Source organism: Penaeus chinensis, chromosome 27 (assembly GCF_019202785.1).
Source record: "Penaeus chinensis breed Huanghai No. 1 chromosome 27, ASM1920278v2, whole genome shotgun sequence".
Taxonomy (NCBI): domain Eukaryota; kingdom Metazoa; phylum Arthropoda; class Malacostraca; order Decapoda; family Penaeidae; genus Penaeus; species Penaeus chinensis.
The window spans coordinates 7,685,838-7,705,837 of record NC_061845.1 but is presented as its reverse complement, the minus strand read 5'-3'; the positions used below and the strand labels follow the sequence as shown (position 1 = coordinate 7,705,837).

The 20,000-nt window shown below is 31.5% G+C and overlaps 2 protein-coding genes across 3 annotated transcripts in view; one reads left to right on the top strand and one right to left on the bottom strand.

The window, feature by feature from the left end:
• Window positions 1-3,392, top strand: part of LOC125039458 (monocarboxylate transporter 12-like) — a 65,087-nt gene extending 61,695 nt beyond the window's left edge. Inside the window, exons 9-12 of one of the 2 annotated variants that reach the window (XM_047633411.1) lie at window positions 1-96; window positions 346-511; window positions 996-1,196; window positions 1,372-3,392. The exon at window positions 1-96 is cut by the window's left edge and continues 57 nt beyond it. In XM_047633411.1, the coding sequence (XP_047489367.1) occupies window positions 1-96; window positions 346-511; window positions 996-1,196; window positions 1,372-1,529 (621 nt within the window). In that variant the 3' untranslated portion in view covers window positions 1,530-3,392. The remainder of the gene's footprint in view (window positions 97-345; window positions 512-995; window positions 1,197-1,371) is intronic. The other variant, XM_047633410.1, reaches the window with a different exon arrangement.
• Window positions 3,393-7,926: 4,534 nt separating this feature from the next.
• Window positions 7,927-20,000, bottom strand: part of LOC125039780 (uncharacterized protein CG5098-like) — a 45,615-nt gene continuing 33,541 nt past the window's right edge. The window contains exon 5 of the mRNA XM_047634040.1: window positions 7,927-8,150. Coding sequence (XP_047489996.1) covers window positions 8,139-8,150 — 12 coding nt within the window. The 3' untranslated portion in view covers window positions 7,927-8,138. The remainder of the gene's footprint in view (window positions 8,151-20,000) is intronic.

Below are 20,000 nucleotides of genomic sequence, written 5' to 3'. Positions count from 1 at the left end.
GACTGGGAGCTTCTTGTTGATGGGATCTTCATCCTCTTTGCCTTCTCCAATTTTTGCACGTCCATTGGATTCAATGCCCCTTATATTTTCATTGTGGTGAGTTTTGTATTTAGTGTGTAATGATTATTATGCAATCCCTTTTATATCTGCTACTGGCATACAGAAAACTAGTGTGTTCTGATTTATTAATATATTTGCAAAGTGGCAAAATTATTATTACAGAACTGTCATGATATAACTCCAAGAGTTATTAGCAATTGTAAGAAAGAATATTGTGAATAAGAATGGCAATAACAAAAACATTACTCCTAAAGAATGTTACAAAACAGGGCACTTACCTTACAGGATCGTGCCCGACATCTAGGCATCTCTGACACAGACTCCTCATATCTGTTGGCAGTTGTTGGCATTTCTAATACAGTGAGCCGTATCTTGCTTGGTTATATTTCTGATCAGCCTTGGGTCAATCGCCTTTACCTCTACAATATAGCTCTCACCCTCTGTGGCATTGGTGAGTGGTTGTACATCAGTATTAAGAGTGGATTCTTTTTCTTTTTGTTCATTTAACTGTAATTTTGTTATAAATTTGATGAAAATTTTATAAATAGTTGTCTTTGTAGGAATAATAAATTTTAATGTTTGTGTTGCTAAAAAATGGTTATCAAGACATAACATATATAACTTTTAAGAGGAAAAAAAGTTATTAAAATGCACTTTTTAGTTTTTTTTTTGCAGTTTTCTAGAAAATAATCAAACAAGAAGAAAAAATTGTCAGAAAACAGAGTGTCAGGGTTGAATATTAGAAATAAGTGTTATATAGCATATAGAATAGAAATATTCTGTGTCATCCATACTAAAATATTTTATATGTATAACCAGTAATCATATTACTTCTGTTTTTATATATTTCTTGAACATGTTCCTTTATACAAAGTCCAATAATAAAGACATATTGCAAGGAAGGGATGTAAGCTTTTCTCTTTTCTCATTAACAGGAACCTGCGCAAGCATTTGGTTTTATAGTTATGCATCCCAGATCTTTTATGCAATTGTCTTCGGATCTATGTCTGGTGCATATGTTGGACTAACATCTGTTGTCCTTGTGGATCTGCTGGGGATGGAAAGACTCACAAATGCCTTTGGTCTTCTCCTTATGTTCCAAGGCATTGCTTCTATTTTGGGCCCACCAATGTGCGGTAAGTATGATGTCCATGAAAGTCTTTATGCTATTTTTATGATCCATACATTTATCTGTGTGTATGTGTCTTTGGAGTTTATGTGATTGTGTTTATGTTTGTGTTTGAGAAATAATTCTCTCTTTACACTATAGTCTTGCTAAATGCAACCCTTTTTATTTGTCCTTTTTTCCAGGTTTCCTCTTTGATCAGACTGGTTCCTATGACTACAGCTTCCTTCTTGCTGGCAGTATGATAGCTATCTCAGGACTGATGTTGTTCTTCATCCCTTGCATTTGGAGAATTCAAGCAAGGAAGCTTGCCAAACAGGTTAACTCCAACACAGCGCAGTAAATAGCCAAAATCCTGGAAAAAATGGTATAAACTAAATGTGCTTATAGAGGTTGATGATGATGGCACAACTTGTCAAAGCTTGAAGGAAGCTCATTATGGTTTTGCAAAACAGATGGCTGTGTAGGATAAAGTACTAATGCACTACAGTTAGCCAAACGTGAAGACTTTTAAAAGGATTGAACGTCTGCTCTGCATGAATATGAAAATTACAGTGCCATTGAGCAGTTTTCTTCAGACATTTGTATACTTTTCATTTTCTTTTGTTTCATTTTTATTATTTTCATTGTCTTAGAAAATAAATTTCAGGGTATTCATTAACACTATTTGACATCAGATTCATTATATCTCCTCATTGGTATTTCTGAAGCAGTCACTCATATTAAGCTTTCTTAATCAGACTATTAGAAGTATTGGGACCAGATTCTATATTTAGATTTACAAAAAAAATCTTTGTTATTATGTAACTCATTAAACAGAGACTGGCATATTTAGCCTCTTTATGTGTGATGTAGGACTATCAAAATAAATGATGGAATTTTTGGTGCTAATGTTATGTCTTTGAGATGTTTGTGAGAATGCAAGACCCATCGAGTTTGTATACTCCTTGCATAATGCACTGGTCTATTTTTTTGTTGATTTTTGTTTGTTTCTTTTAAAATGTAATTGATTGGTATGTAAATAACCACTACCATAAGTTGTAAATCACTCTCTGTGATTTACAAGCGACAGATTGATAGCAACTTATTGTTCTATATTGTGGTCAGTGCATCAACCATATAATTTTCATGACTGAACAGTGTAATTGGGTATATATTTGATAACCATTGACAGCACAGCATTTGAATGATGCTTCATACATATTTCTTCCTTTTCTGCAATTCATATGCCTCATTATGAACATTGTTAGTGTTAGATAGGGATTGATCATTTACAAGATAGGTTTTTGTGTACTTCAAATATTCATGTAGGGCTTTCATTACTTTCCCTCTCTGAATATGCTTTATCTGTGTACTTATTCTTTTTTTATATTTATTTAATGTGTTTCCCTGACAATGCAGGTCTAGATTTTTAAAAATCATAGGATTAGTTGCAAAAAAAATGTTTTGGTTCATTGGTGTGAATGTAAAGGAAAATGCTATCTTTTTGTAGCAATTACTTCATTTCAATGTTAAAATGAAGGGCTTTCTTTTGTGTGATACATATATACATATATTTTCTTCTTCCTGTTCAAGTGCTTTTATATCAATTAGCCTTCAAATGCCAATATTTATTATAGGGAATTTATATGTCTGTTTGTAGTCTCACTTTCCTTATCTCTTTCCTGTGTACCTTATTTCTTTAACCCTTTACTGCTCAAAGGTGGGTCCAACTGGCAGTTACTTTTTGCTCATTTCAGCATATTCTTACAGTAAAACATCTGTTTACTCTCAAAACATTGATTTACCCTCAATATTTTACTTGTCTGGTATCTCTTTATATGTTTATGCCATTACAAATGTCCTTTTGGGAATACCTGACATCTGAGATAATATGATAGTATACGTTGCCAATGAATTTTCCTTCTGGGTGGTAAAGTGTTAAGACTATCAAGATGTGAAGCATATTGAGTGATTATTGCAAAACATGATGTTCATGTGTAAAAATAAGGATGTTGTCATTTTCAGATTTACTAACATTTTACTAATGTACATACTGTATCTATGACACAAAGGCATGCATAATGTGAAAAGAAGTGTAGGTATTATTGTTATAGAAAAACAGTTTCACAGAAAAAATGGTAATTCCTAATTCTTTGTAGTTATTGTTAATATTACTATTATTATTATTATTATTATTATTATTATTATTATTATTATTATTATTATTATTATTATTGTCATTATTGTTACTTTTGTTAGCAATATTATTATCATTGTTATTATTATTATTGTTTGTTATTATTATTATTATTATTATTATTATTATTATTATTATTAATATTAATATTAATATTATTATTATTATTATTGTGTTTGTTTTGATTGTTATCATTATTATTATTATTATTATTATTATTATTATTATTATTATTATTATAATTACTATTACTATTATTATGATCATTTTATCATCATCATCTTTATCATTATTTTTCTTATTGACATGAATTATTTGTATAAAAAACATAAATATTTTAGAAAATAATAATAAAAGTGTACATGATATGATTCTTATTTTTTTTTTTTTATAGGATTACTTTATCTTTGTTTTTGTTTTTGTTTTTGTTCATGTGGCCAAATATAGTATATATATATATTTCATCTTATATGCTATCTTCATTTATTTGCAATTCTTACACACTAAGAAAGTAGAAATTGAAGTTACGAATGTGTGCAATATGGCCATTGCATCAAAGGTTATATATTTTGGATAAGGACAATAACAACCAAATTGATGTGTAATATAAGTATAATTCATTGAATATTCCAGTGTGATGATGATGATGTGTTTGTGTTGTGTGATTTAGATGATTATAATATACAAGTTCATGCATGGATCATCCTCATGCTCATAGTACTGAGGTAATTACTGAAGGCCTTGTGTAGCTGAATGACTCTGGCAGTATATATAGTAGAGCTGATACGTATATATGATATACAGTTGATGTGTGGATAAATGATCAGTTTTATGGCCATTTGTGGTTAGTGTGAGTACTTTACACATATTATCTCACATTCTCAAAGGGCCTTCTGATATCATTTTTGGACATATCTGCTATGATTATCAAAGACTTATTTGAGTCAAAGAAAATTGGGCTCTGCGAGCCCCATACTTACTTGACACGATATGATGTTGTCATTCGTGACCATCTTAACTTGTTCCTCTACCTCATCTCTGCCTACAGGTTCAGAATCTGAAAATGGGTCTTGAGAGCCTTACCAACCCAATGCTGTGATTTTTTTTTTGTTTCCTTTCCTTTTAAACAAAATTCTGAGGAAATTACCTGTAGTTATTCTTATAGATCCACATTCTAATTTTTTCCCTATCATTCTTATTAGTTGTATGTGTGTGCTAAACACACACACACACACACACACACACACACACACACACACACACACACACACACACACACACACACACACACACACACACACACACACACACACATACACACACACACACACACACACACATACACATACACATACACATACACATACACATACACATACACATACACACACTCTCTCTCTCTCTCTCTCTCTCTCTCTCTCTCTCTCTCTCTCTCTCTCTCTCTCTCTCTCTCTCTCTCTCTCTCTCTCTCTCTCTCTCTCGCTCCACTTCACTTCACTTCACTTCACTTCACTTCACTTCACTTCACTTCACTTCACTCACATACAGCAAAGAAACCAACTAATCTAGACTCAACTTTTATTCTTTCCTTTTTTTCCAAATAAGTTTTTAATCTTCTGTTGAGTACACAGGCCATCTGTTAGCGAGTAAAGGATATTGCCAGAGAAGAAATTGATAATGACTAACACGGTATTCTTTGTCCAAGTTCATTCTCACACTTTGGAATTAAAATAGTATTCCTGTCATGTCATTTTTACTTCATTTTCCATGCCTGATTTGAAACATTATAACTTAGACAACCTACAAAATACAGTGAAGCGAACAGTTGATATAACAGATTGAAATGTCGTTATTTTTTTAATAGTTGCAAGTCATGGGAATGATGAGAGATTTATCGCGAAATTATAAAATGACTGGAAACAATTAGTGGAAGATATTTCATGTATATTTATTTCCCAAAGATAATAAACAGACATTCCTTTTTATATAGGGGCTCTATGATGCATCATTACTATTATCTAGGAAATATACGCAAAAAATTTAATGGAACAGTAAACAAAAATTCATAGAATCATTAAATCCATGTGCTCAATAACTGTGCCTTCATACAAAGATATACACAGTTTGAAAATAAGATAATGAAATGTACATGCTGCTGCCAAGTTTTTGAGGTTTTGAATCTTTCACATGTTGAGCAGAGTTTGAAAAATAATTTGAAATAAGAGATGACAAGGATAAATTTACATATTTAACCCATTGCTACTGGGTAACCATACTGTAGTTTTCTTTTGTGAATTTCGTTTTCACATAGATGGCTCCACAAGTGCTCAGCAATCAAAGGAGCCAATTGGTATGCCTACATGACATCATCTGATTTCCTCTTTCCTTGAGGTTTTGGTAAAAAAAAAAAATTCTGATACCATTGATATTGATGTTATTGATACAACTGCTATTATGAGAATAATGTTATTGATAATATAAATAAAATAAAAAAAATCAGGTGATCTAGATACAACTAGTAATTGGTGATAATATTAATGAAAAAAATAAAAAAAACAGGTGAAAAAGATACAATTAGTAATTAGTGATGAAGCACTTGTGGAGCAATTTGTGTGAAGACAAAAAACAAAAATACATGGCGGACATGGCACCTATTCTTGCCACCTTGGCTTCAATGAGGTCATACTTTTGGAAATTATTATGACCAAATAGCCAATTGATTTAAATAAGCATGTTAAAAGTAAATTATTTTTAGGAAGCAATGAAGTAATGATAACTTGCTAGTGGTTGAAAACAAGCTGAGAGGTAGTTTATCATTCTTAAATGACTACAAAATATGAAAAATATACATTCATATCAAATATGAACTTTCTATATACAAAATTAATTTTCATAGAAAAGAACAGTCAGTGTTCATCTCTAATATTGAAATTTCATACCTGTACAACTTTTGCGTATTGCATTTACTTTCATTTGAACTGGAGAGTAATATATAAATATTTTTTTTTAGATCACTTCCAGTGGATGAACATTTCCTTTCAAAAGTGTATTTACTTTAGTATGAGAACCAGAAAATATATATTTTGAGGATGGAGCTGCAGAAATTTTTTTAAACTACTCCTTTTTAAATAATTCTAATCAACTGAAAGCAAATGAAAATACTCTTAATTTGACTGCCTATAACATATAATTCTGAATCTTTAGCCAGGATGAGTGTAGTTCGTACTTTTAGGACATTCTTATTATATTAATGAAGATTTTGTTTCTAAGTGGACTTTTTTCTATCTTTTATTTACAAATATATATCATGTAGAGTAAAAAAAAAAAAAAAAAATCCCCTTTTATTTACATATATGTATCATTTCGAGCTCGTCTTTCTTTCATTTACACATATGTATCATGTAGAGCTCATTGTAAAAGCATTTCATTTCACAGAGCTCTGAAACTAATTCTTGAAGTGGACTGATACTTCTTGAGATGAAGATTCAAAGTTCTGTGAAAACAACTGCATGACAGGGTTGTAGGCTCAGTATCAACTTAATAATTGACCTGATCCTAGTATCTCTGCTGCATGTTACTCTTCTAAGTACTTCCATATGTAAGGTGGGTAGATTTGTTGGCAAACTGTGCCAATGAATTTCTGATTTTTTTTAATATGAATATTAAAATATGGTGCCTATATATATAACCATGGTGTTTTCATTTTCCTTCCTTTTAGTGGTAATCATATTTCTTCTGGCTTGTTGGAGAAGAAAAATTGAATCCAATATATACATGTGTATGCATATATATATATATATATATATATATATATATATATATATATTTTATATTTATAAAAAATAATATATATATATATACATATACATATACATACATATAAATGTGTGTGTGTGTGTGTGTGTGTGTGTGTGTGTGTGTGTGTGTGTGTGTGTGTGTGTGTGTGTGTGTGTGTGTGTGTGTGTGTGTGTGTGTGTGTGTGTAACAACAACTGAGACACTTCTACAGAATTTATACTTTTTTAGCTTTACCTGGACTTTATATAATTATAGTCTTTAAGAAAGAAAACTAGGTTTTTATTTATTACACTAAAAAAAGTAAACTTTTCATCACCTGAAAGCCAATATATCAATCATCAAAATGTCCAAGTTGAGATTTCAAACAGGAAAGAATAAAAAGGTGTCAGTTTGAACATTCTGGCAGAGAGAGAGAGAGAGTGAAATTTGGTATTATAAAGGTCCTTATTATAACTACAAAAGTTTTAAAAATCACATAACTTGAAATCAAATAAAATTTGTCAAATTAGATATTAAACAGTTTCACATAAATTCTAAATGAAATAATATATGGACCTTGAAGTATACATTGTACAATATCTAATTTTCAATTTTGATAAGTGCTGTTAATTCAGATGATCTTTGATTTGTATAAAAAACTTTACTTTTTATTTTGTTTCAAGTAATCCACCAAACAATATTTTCCTTCACCACTTTTTACTTAGACATCTAAAATTTCTGTTGCTCATCAAGAGGTTTGAAAACAGGTAAAGCAAACACACAAATTCATCAAGAGATTTTTTAATAATGACATTTACGACTGGTAAAATTTTGCAATGCTTGGTCTTCTGCATAAAACATACATATTACTGTATACTGGACAAAAATACAAAACAATATCTGTACAATATATTACAATTGAAAATAAAATGAGATTTATAAATGTTTTGTATCTTGACAGTAAAACTATGCCTACATGAGGCTTCCTCCTGCACTACTAAGTCAGCTTCTGAAAGTAAGAAAGACATAAACATTACACTTCACATTCATGGCACCACATGGGAACTGCATGGTGATTGGGGGTATAATGCAGCAGCCTAAGAGTCCATTGAACGGCCTTCACTTGACCCATTTACATAAATAATGCTACTGGATTTTAAAAAATCACCTTCAACTATGGAGAAAAATATCATCAGTTGCTATAATGCTGGCATTTCTACCTAGCAGTCCTATCTAAGTTACCAACCATTCATCACAGTTCAATGAAAAAAAATGAAAAATTATAAAAAAAAAACAATATATAATAACAATCCCTTAGACATATCCAATAGTTTGTGACAAAATATGAAATTGCTTATCACTGAGATATACACTAATCCTACATTGTGTAAACCCAGTATATGTGTATAATCATTAATGTCTAGGAACTGTACCCCATCATTAAAAAAAGAATAATAATAAATAATAATAATAATAAAAAGTAAATAAATAAAAAGAACTTTTATCTTCTGCCACTTCTCCTAGCAAAGCAATTTTTTGTCAATTAGGTGCTTTTAACTATGATAAAGCTTCTTAGGGATTCAATTATGTAATACGTAAAAATGTGTAAAAATGGACACCCAGAGAGAGGAAGGGGAGAGAGAAATAAAAAGACTAAATACCACTATGCTGACAGTTTTACATATACCTTCACTGTTTACTATATATATATATATATATATATATATATATATATATAAAAAAAAAAAAAAAAAAAAAATCAATAAATTCAAATACCCTTTAAAATCTGAATATTCCATTATGAAATACTTTCTCAACAACCCAGTATATTTCATCCCCATACTATAACACTTAAAAAATATCACTTTCCTCAATACTAAATAACCACAAGTTCACCTTTGGCTAAACTGTACTATAGCTTAATATAACATGCAGAGAGGAAACTTAATAATGATAAGCTCTGGTTCCTTTTAGATCTTTGGGGGAAAATCAGATTAAATGATGAGTCCCACTTTTCTATAAAAATAATGAAACATCTTACAGAATAGTTCAGATATGTACATCATGATGCTCTCGACATGTCATTTACCATTCATCTTTAAAGGTGGAAAGGGTAGATTGAAGATATTACAATAGAAAAATAAATGATGCATTAGTACAACAAAAGACTTTGGTTTCAGTAAAAAAAAATAATAATAAAGAAAAGGCACAACAAATTGTCACAAAACAAAACCTACATATGGTCAAAACAAATTGAACTAAAATACAAAATCAAAATAATGAAGAACAGCAGTTCAACATAACACTTCAACCATTTTTTGTCGTTCTGTTCTATGACAGACATAAGCTGTCACTTGATATTTAAGTATGCAAAGATTTCAAAAGCCATGGATAAATGCCCTTATGATGAAACATGATCACTAACAGAACACAATCATAAATCATACTTTGACTAATGATTAAAAATACTCCTTATCACTAAAAATAAACTGACCATCATTAAGACTCGCAAAAAAAAATACATCTATATATTCAACTTCCCGTTTCATTCGAAACTTTAGTCTGATATTTGTCATTAACCATTTAAAGATCACTTACTTCACATATAAACTAACTGTGTTTATGAACATATGTGGAGGTGAATGGGATATACAGTAGATTCTTAGAGGTACTTTATAGAGATGTATGAGGATGAACTGAATAAGAAATTTGATGAAAATGTAGGTGTAACTACTTTCCCAATTGTCTTTGGTGCGCAACTCAAATCACATCCATTTTTGGCTTGCTTCACCTTTGCTATCAAGAAATGTTTTATTATTGTTTCACATAATACCTGTGCTTGTTTTCACATATCATTACAATGCGGCCAACTCATAAAAATGAAGCACCTTGGAATTAGCTTCATTTGTAGTTTGCAAATAGGTTTTGGGAAAAGTTCAAAACAGAAAGCTTGGGACTAAACTATTGGGCTATTCTTGAAGGTAAATTATACCCCATAATGTCCAAAACTATATTGGAAAAATCACAATTTTTTTAATAATATCAATGAAATCATAACTAAGCATATCTATCACATTGCTGACAGTATGATAGAATCTGTACTCTCTAAAGCAATTTTACCTTCCCACATGGGAGGTAGTCATTATATCATAAATGATTAAAATGTAAAACGATGATAACCAGTTACCATTATGTTTCTGTGACACTGACTGGCATCACAGTTCTATTGTTACTTCGAAGTAGAATATGATAGGAAAAGATTTTGTGAGTTGAAAATGATGTGCCATTTGGGTTGCAGGACAAAGTGTGAAATTCACTATCTCATATATTTATGAAACATGAGGTTGCCATTCACATTCTCTAGAAATAATTGTTCAATTGTTATAAGAAAGTATAAAATGACCCAAAGAAACTTTTGTCACAGTCCTAGATTGCAGATATATCAATTTTCAATTAATTCACAAAAAATATATATTACATATACTAGTACTACCTTATTCAATAATACTCGAGAATTATGAATGTAATACTGATAAGACAGCTGGAATCTGTGACTTAATACCATTGAAGTATTTACATGAAATAGATTGTATATGAGAACTGATTTGTAGTCATAACAAAATATTTGAAGTATTCAGTATTCCTATGTTGGCAAATCAAATTAGTAAGAACTAGAACAACCTGGTGGGTATATATGATAGCTTGCATAAGGAAGACTTTGAGTGTGGTAGTGAGTGATAATTCATGAGTCATGACCTTAGCAACAGGGAGAACTGCACAGTTCAGACAACACACTCATCTTCCTTAAATTCCAATCCTTCTAATGAATTTGGGCCATAAATATGCTTAGCTTAAATACAAGTATAGTCTATTGTCCAAAAATAATTACTTCTATTTCTATGATTGTGGTAACTTCAAGCCATATACATTTCAGTTGTGAAGTATTTTGGAAGCAGATATAAACAATTTCATATTTACTCTCTGGTCTCCTGGTACATTTGATTGGTAAATGATTGAACATCAAATAATTTTAATTATCATTCCCTAAGCTTAATGTTATGTACAAAGGAAAATATAAAACATCAAAGCAACAGTAAATTCTATGGTATATTTTTGTGCCATTTCATTTTCTGATATGATGTGTGCTTGTTATGAAAGATATAATTAATGATTTCCCTACAGCAATGATCAGTCTAATAAATAGTATTAGGCAATCACAAGTCTGCATTTTAGTTTTATAAAACCACCTAAGGTGTCTTTCTGCATAGCTAAATCCACATATCACTGTAATCCAAAAACTACTTTGTGGAAAGTGTGAAAGTGTACATAGTACATCCACAAGGATGTTGCTTTATGAAAGATTTTAAATATGTGATATGTGAGAGTCTATGTCTATAAAAAATAATGTATGGTTGAATATTTTGATGAGGTTCAGTATGGCAATGTCATGATTATATTTGCATACAGTTGGTATGATCTTAGGTCACAAGATTAAAAAGGACAGACAAAGGAAGAGCAGGGAGGGAGGGGGAAAGCAGAGAGAGAGAGAATTTCTTATGAATAAGGACTATGGGACACTTCCTATCAATAAAGATTATCCTTCTTTGAAGTGCAATCAAATTGTGCATTTTAATCACTATAATAAAGTAAAGAATGTCATAGAAAGAGAGATTTAAAAGATAAAGAGTTAACATATTTATAACAGCTTCATGAAAAATGAAAAATGACATTTAATTCAGAAAAAAACCCCACTAAAAACCATGATGATAAGAAATTTATTTCTCCAAAAGAAAATATTTATAAGACAAATATTTTAAAATTCTATTGTTTTTCTTTCATTTTTAATAGTGACAAATCTAATATACAGATATATGTATATATATATATATATATATATATATATATATATATATATATATATGTGTGTGTATATATATGCATTTATGTATTTGTCTGTGTACATGTGTGTGGGTTTGTATTTGTGTGTGCGTGTGTGCATGTCTATCTGTCCATTTCTGTGTCTATATTACCTACATGTACATATTATATATACACATACATATATACATACATTTTATATATATAAATATATATATTATATATATATATTATATATATATATTATATATATATTATATATTATATATTATATATATATATTATATATATATATTATATATATATATTATATATATATATTATATATATATATATATTATATATTATATTATATATATATATATATAAATAAATATATATATATATATATATAGTATATATATAGTATAAAGTAGAAAACCACAACCAAACGACTGGGGTAATGTAATAAATACTTCATCTTGAATACCAAAACAGAAAGTGTACTTTTTAACTTCACTACAGAGGTTTTAAGATTCATGTCAAACAACATGTAGGCAATAAATTGGAGGGAGAAATGGGGAAACATATTTAATTTTCTTCAATCTTCGAGGCATTACCATTTGTTTCCCTGTTCTTCAATTTATTTTGCTTACCTCACAGATTATAAGATCATCATTACCTCTTATTAAACATTATGCAAAAACTCCTCTCACAACCTTTTTTTACATTTATGAAACAGATTGCAAAAATACCTAGTTTCATTTTTTAATTATGCTTTTAAAACACGCACTGTTTATATACGTACTGTCATTTCAAGTAATAGTTTATATAATTTCTAACAATGGTAATATAAAACTAACAGGTGAAGGAGAGAGGAGAGAGGAGAGAGGAGAGAGGAGAGAGGAGAGAGGAGAGAGGAGAGAGGAGAGAGGAGAGAGGAGAGAGGAGAGAGGAGAGAGGAGAGAGGAGAGAGGAGAGAGGAGAGAGGAGAGAGGAGAGAGGAGAGAGGAGAGAGGAGAGAGGAGAGAGGAGAGAGGAGAGAGGAGAGAGGAGAGAGGAGAGAGGAGGAGAGAGGAGAGAGGAGAGAGGAGAGAGGAGAGAGGAGAGAGGAGAGAGGGGAGAGGGGAGAGGGGAGAGGGGAGAGGGGAGAGGGGAGAGGGGAGAGGGGAGAGGGGAGAGAGGAGAGGAGACAGAGGGGGAGGGGGGGCTAAAAGGTGGGAGAGAATGGAAGGTAGAAGCATAGAGAAAACAGCAGTGGAGGAGGAAGAGAATCCAAGGAAGGGAGCAAAGTGAGATAAAGGCAGAATGAAAGGCAGATGAAAAGAGAAAAATACTGGAAAAAGACGTAATAAGTGTAATAGATGTTCTATGTATTATGATGTTAAGCAAGTTTCTCAAACACTCTTCAGTAAATTTCAGCAAACAAGTTATTTTAGTCTTTCCCACAATGTAAATATTGCCATCTTTATATCAAACAGTAGGATCCAGCTTTTAAAAAGTTTATATACACAATAATCCCTCCTCTATCATGGTCAATACATTTTTGAGAAAAAATATCAATTGAATTTAATTTTTTTTTTTTTTTTTGGAAAGATAATGATAGCCATTATTGCTTTGCTATAAACAACACACACATTACTCATATATACATACAAGCATATATATCTATATCTATATATAGATATATAACACACAAATTTATATATTCCTCTATATAACACAGGAGATGCTCTGTATCTCTTGGAACTTCATCATTTATTGTCGTCAAAGTATGTTCGTGAACCACATTATTACGCACTCTTTTTTTTTTGAGGGAACCATCCAGTGAGGAGTCTTTAAAAAAGGAAAGAGAAAACAGTCAGAGATTTTCTAAATTTCTGGAAGCAACATATTTTAATGTTCTACGTATCTTATACTATATATATATATATATATATATATATATATATATATATATATATATATATATATATATAATTTTTTTTTTTTTTTTGGGGGGGATCAATCAATTGACCCCCAAAACTACTTTAATATGGGAAAGAAATTAAACAATCTTTGCTGTATATTACTAGATGGCATAATGACAACATAGGTATCCAAACTTTGTGCAGAGTATTAAACAGACTTTGTGGAATATTTGCTTTAGTTCTCCCTCCCTTAAGAAAAAAGAAAAAAGAAAAAAGTATTCCAATGGTACAATTCTATTTACAATTGGTTGAATCTGCACTTACTCGTTTCCTAAGTAAATGAAAATAAAAAATTTTAAATTTTTAGTCAACTTTCTTAAACTTGTAAAAATGTAGTCAAATCAGCTAATCATTAAAAAAAACAAACACATTCCTTCCTCTTTGTAATATTAATTGTTGCATGATATGATGATTGCTTTTTGCAGAAAACTACAACAATTAGCTCATCAAAATTTGGCATACAGACTGTCAGTCGAGCAAGGTTCCTACGTCATTCAGATTACTTATACTGCATTTATGTTTTCATACATGAGTTTAGGGTTTACTTATACATATACATGTGAATATACACATTGCATGTGTACAAGATTGTATGAATGTATATGTGAGGGCTGCTACTCTGCTTCAACACTGGCCATTTGGTTATTTAGTGGCAATATGCCCATTCTTTTACCAAGAGATATTGTATTGTGATAATCTAACTTATTTATGTATGTGAACACTTTTTATATGAATAAAACAAACAATCAAAGTCTATGCATATTGCATTCTTTGCGAGACTAGTGTTATATTATAAATTAATTTTGTTTAGCTTCATCCCTATATTTCACAATCATTGTTGAGATGCATGACATTTCTACTTTTTTTCATAGATGTACTCCAAGATGTAATATCATTGCTATAAAGTGACCATTATTATAGCTGGAATGCTGATAATTCTTATACTGAATGACCCTGAGGGGCAAGTGTGTGTATTTGCCACAGGTGATACAATCATAACATTTTGTAATATTTTCTTTATTTTCTTAGGAATCATCTCACCACTATTCATGCATTATAACCTATCCCTAGAGATACAGGTTACAGTGATGATATTTAGTCCATATCTACTACAGTATGGGAGTCAGACATTTGTATCTAAAAAAAAAAAAAAAATTTTTTTTTTTTTTTTTTTTACCAGTTTAACTGGTTATATGGTTTAGGTACCTAATTTTTTTCTGGGAACACAAATATCAATGAGGGGTAATTCCTTTGATGCATGTGCAGTGGGACTGACCACAGAAACCGTGGGTGTAAGTTGAATATATTGAGAATTTGAGATATACATCTTATGGTTACTTTGAAAAATCTCTCCCAAGCATACTAAACCTACCTTGATATTTTGTATTTAAAAATTTTGTGAATGTATATTTCTTTTACATCTATCAAATCAAATATTCAACAATTACTTTATTTTCAATATTTAATCATAATATACAACAATATTAAATAATAGAAACAAAGATTATTATTCTATTAGTTTTTTTGTTTTTTTTTGTCTTTCCTACACCTATCTAATCAAATGTTTCTCATACATTACTTTATGATAATTTCTAAAAGGAAAAGAAGGATGAAGAAGAAGAAGAAAAAGAAGAAGAAGAAGAAAAGATATTATGTATAGCTCTCTGGTGCACTTGTCACAAGCAAATAAATGGCACAGGGTGTGTATATTTATGTTGGTACCTATTTTAATCCTGTGTTTTTTTGTTTTTTTTTTTAACTCTCTAACAAATCCATAATTAAGTTAAGTCGTGAAACATATTCTATTCCACTTTTTGTTTATGGTGTATGGCAAGTGTACATTTCTCAAAGCAACACGTGTAAATTTACGCAAATTTAATTTCCATTATATATATTAAACCTTATTTTGTTGCTCACATTTGTTGTGAGATTCTTCCATTTGCTTTTCTCAAGCTATGATAAATTTTGAAAATGTCAATTTGAAATTTCACACAAAAAAAAAAGCCAAATGGAGCAACCTAGTCCACTTTTTTCTGTTCAGATTAAGAAATTAATTGATCTATCTTGCAAATGTACCTACAATTTTGCATACAAATCATTCTACTTTTCAGGATCTCCACATTCTTTACTATAACTCAAAAAACTTAAAAGAGTATTAAAGAAAAAAAAAAGACCTCAATACTGGAATTTCTCCTGAAGATCATTCTTGAAATATGCTCTCTCTCTCTCCCTCTCCTTCCCTCTTTCTCCTCTCCTCCTTTCTTGTAACAGTCAAATCATTAATGTTACAAAGCATTTGACACACATCTAATGGATGAGAGAATGACAGGCCAGTGACATTCTGATCCACATAATGCCATGACTGTACCTCCAACACATGATATCCACTTAACCAATTCGCCCTGGATTTATGTTCTGTTCCCTGTAGTTTTTGGTGAATTTTGTTACATACGGATGGCTCCACATGTGCTCAGCCGGCAAGGAGACTCAGTAGGCCCTAGTTACCGATCCTGATTTTCCCATTCCTTGATTTGGCGGGAAAATGTGTTTTTCTTATTAATACCATTGCTATCGATACTGTTATCATCATCATTGATGTTATGATTATTAAATTGTCATTAAAATATTTTAAGACAATGAAATGATACAAAAGACCCTTTCCTAAAGTGAAGGAAGAGGGTAAACAGGTGAGATAGGTAGTTCTGATAACTGGCTATTTGGTCATTAAGAACTTTAGAGCCATCTATGTGTAAATACAATAAATAAACGTGTCTTACAGTGGGCATGGCATGTATTCTTGCCAAATGAGGCGAATGGATTAATACATCAACCTCTAATACCCAGCTGTTTGTTACATTCCCCAGTTTTAACTTATTTCAATTATTACCATAAATTATTTCATTCTTATATGATAATTACTGTAATATCCAATATTGTAAAGCATGAAAAATCAGGATTGATAATATCATAAATGTTTTTTTGGATAGTAGATTTCTTTCCTTCACTTTAATTTCAAATCATCCATTTCCCTGTGGTTCTGGTGGGTGTCAGGAGAGGAAGGAGAGAGAACAAGGGTGGAGGAAGTGATGGATGGAGCGAGGTGGAAAGGAGAGGGCAAAGTTGCAATATTTACAGGTGTCTTCAGGTACTAGTACACCTTTCTCCTGTGCTGCAACTGGCTAAATCACCTCATTTTCTTCAAAAGATTTTTGCACCCAGTTAGTTCCCTTATTTCTTTTGCTTTGACAAGTGTACTGTGTACTGTCACTTTAATCTGGTAACATCTGCAAGGATACTAAAGAATGAAAATAAATTAAGTGTACCCCAACAAAAACGACTTAATAACTAGTCGCATGTCCCTCCCAGTCAAAAGCTACAGTATTGGTCTCATTTTGCAATTACTCTGTACTGGCCCTGGCTTCCTCTGATTAATTATCATGACCAAATGCACCCAGTAACAAAGTAGAAGTTAATGCAAGTGACTCTGATTAAAATCGCTTATTTCAGAATTGCTTAGCAATATAAGACATATCAAACATAAATGACACTGAGGATTTGTCTCCATACTGTGGATGCAGCTAGATAGGGAATACATATTTTCTGCTATGCTTATGCAAAAGTTTGATTTTGTTTAAAATATTTTTTTTTTGTGCATTTTCATAATATATAAATGTTGCAATGTTGCATAGACTGTGAAAAGAGAGGCTTATGCTCTCTCAGCTTGGATTGTAACATGATTTTTGGAGGCACCATTCATTCACTCACTCATTTACAGTATATATCCATCATCAAAATATCCAAGTTGAGATTTCAAACAGGAAAGAATAAAAAGATGTCAGTTTGAACATACTGGCAGGCAGAGAGAGAGAGGGAGAGAGAGGGAGAGGGAGAGAGAGGGAGAGGGAGAGAGAGGGAGAGGGAGAGAGAGGGAGAGGGAGGGAGGGAGAGAGAGGGAGAGGGAGAGGGAGAGGGGGAGGGAGGGAGGGAGAGAAAGAGAGAGAAAGAGAGAGAAAGAGAGAGAAAGAGAGAGAAGGAGAGAGAGAGAAAGAGAAAGAGAGAGAGAGAGAGAGAGAAAGAGAGAGGAAGGGAGAGAGAGAGAGAGAGAGAGAGAGAGAGAGAGAGAGAGAGAGAGAGAGAGAGAGAGAGAGAGAGAGAGAGAGAGAGAGAGAGAGAGAGAGAAAGAGAGAGGAAGGGAGAGAGGAAGGGAGAGAGGAAGGGAGAGAGGAAGGGAGAGAGGAAGGGAGAGAGGAAGGGAGAGAGGAAGGGAGAGAGAAAGAGAGAGGATGGGAGAGAGAAAGAGAGAGGATGGGAGAGAGAAAGAGAGAGGATGGGAAAGAGAAAGAGAGAGGATGGGAAAGAGAAAGAGAGAGGAAGGGAAAGAGAAAGAGAGAGGAAGGGAGGGAGAAAGAGAGAGGAAGGGAGGGAGAAAGAGAGAGGATGGGAGAGAGAAAGAGAGAGGATGGGAGAGAGAAAGAGAGAGGAAGGGAGGGAGAAAGAGAGAGGAAGGGAGGGAGAAAGAGAGAGGAAACACCCTCTCCCTCTCTCCCTCTCTCTCTCTCTCTCTCTCTCTCTCTCTCTCTCTCTCTCTCTCTCTCTCTCTCTCTCTCTCTCTCTCTCTCTCTCTCTATATATATATATATAATATATATATAATGTATTCAGCTAAACTCTGATGGCCTTCATCTCAGATCATTCTACCTCTTATTCATTACAAAACACTTTCCAGAACAAGGCATAATATTTATCACAATGAATGAATTAATAATTAAGGAAACTGATAGAGGAGAGTCTACTGTATATTAAGAATAGTGTGATGAAAAAACTGTGGGAAACTGAACTAAAGTAATTTTGAATCATGAGACAATGGAGAGAAGACTAACTTTCTATTCAGTCATGATAAAGCACACTAATAACGCTGCCAAGGGTGTAAACAAATGCAGTTATAATCCAAAAGCCAGTTATATTATAAATAAAATCAAATATAACAATAATTAAAAAAAAGAAAAAAAAAGAAAAGAGAATGTTAAGGTTCTCAAACATTCATAAACTTGATATTCCTTTATGAAAAAAAATTTCAGATACATACTTTCATGTTTCACATAAAATAAATATACATTAAAAATAATATACATTCCCGCAGTCCCTCCCTGTAAAAATAAAACACCATGACAACATTATCACAAAACAAGTAGATGCCTATCCTCACTCCTGTTCTATCAAAGGAAATGCATCTGTACATTCAAAGACAGCATTTCTCTAATTACTTTTTTTCTGCTCCTCCACTTAAAAATCCTAGTAAAACATAAAATGACTTGATGTTTAAAAAATCTCACTATATAAATGCCACATAAAGAATAAACAACAGAACACTATATAGAAATTTGCATTGATATGAGGGAAATTTGAAGGGTACAGGTTTTGCCATAGCATCATACTAGTATTCTAAAGTTCACCAAGATATATCTATCGACTGAAATATCAAATCAGTGATACTACTTTTTCTATGTGGAAAAAAAGTTCTCAATGCTATATCTGTCACTTATTCAAAATCCCTATTGAGTTCCCTGAGGATTTCATATTATTACAATACAAAATAAATTGATAATAATAAATAATGAAAATAATAATGACAAATCAAAGCCGTTAAAAATTCTTACATTCTTTTGTTCATATACAGCATCATCTACACTTCAACTAATGCATATTTTGTGCATACTTGTGTATTTCATGGAATACAATATTTTCTCCTACATTCATAAGCCTTTTTTTCCTATGATAATAAATAAGTCTGGAAGATAGTAAACCACTGAAGAACTTTCTCTAACATAAACCTACAAAGACACAAAGAAATCAAAACAAAACAAAATGATGCACAGAAAAAAAGTACAGTTCCTCACTAAATTTTCACTCGTATTATATACACTAATGACAATTTCTTGAAAAGAGAGGAAAGAAAAAAGAAAAAAAAAAGAAAAACATTGTAACCAATTGAATTTCCATACATAAACAACCAAAATTTCCAAGGGATACAT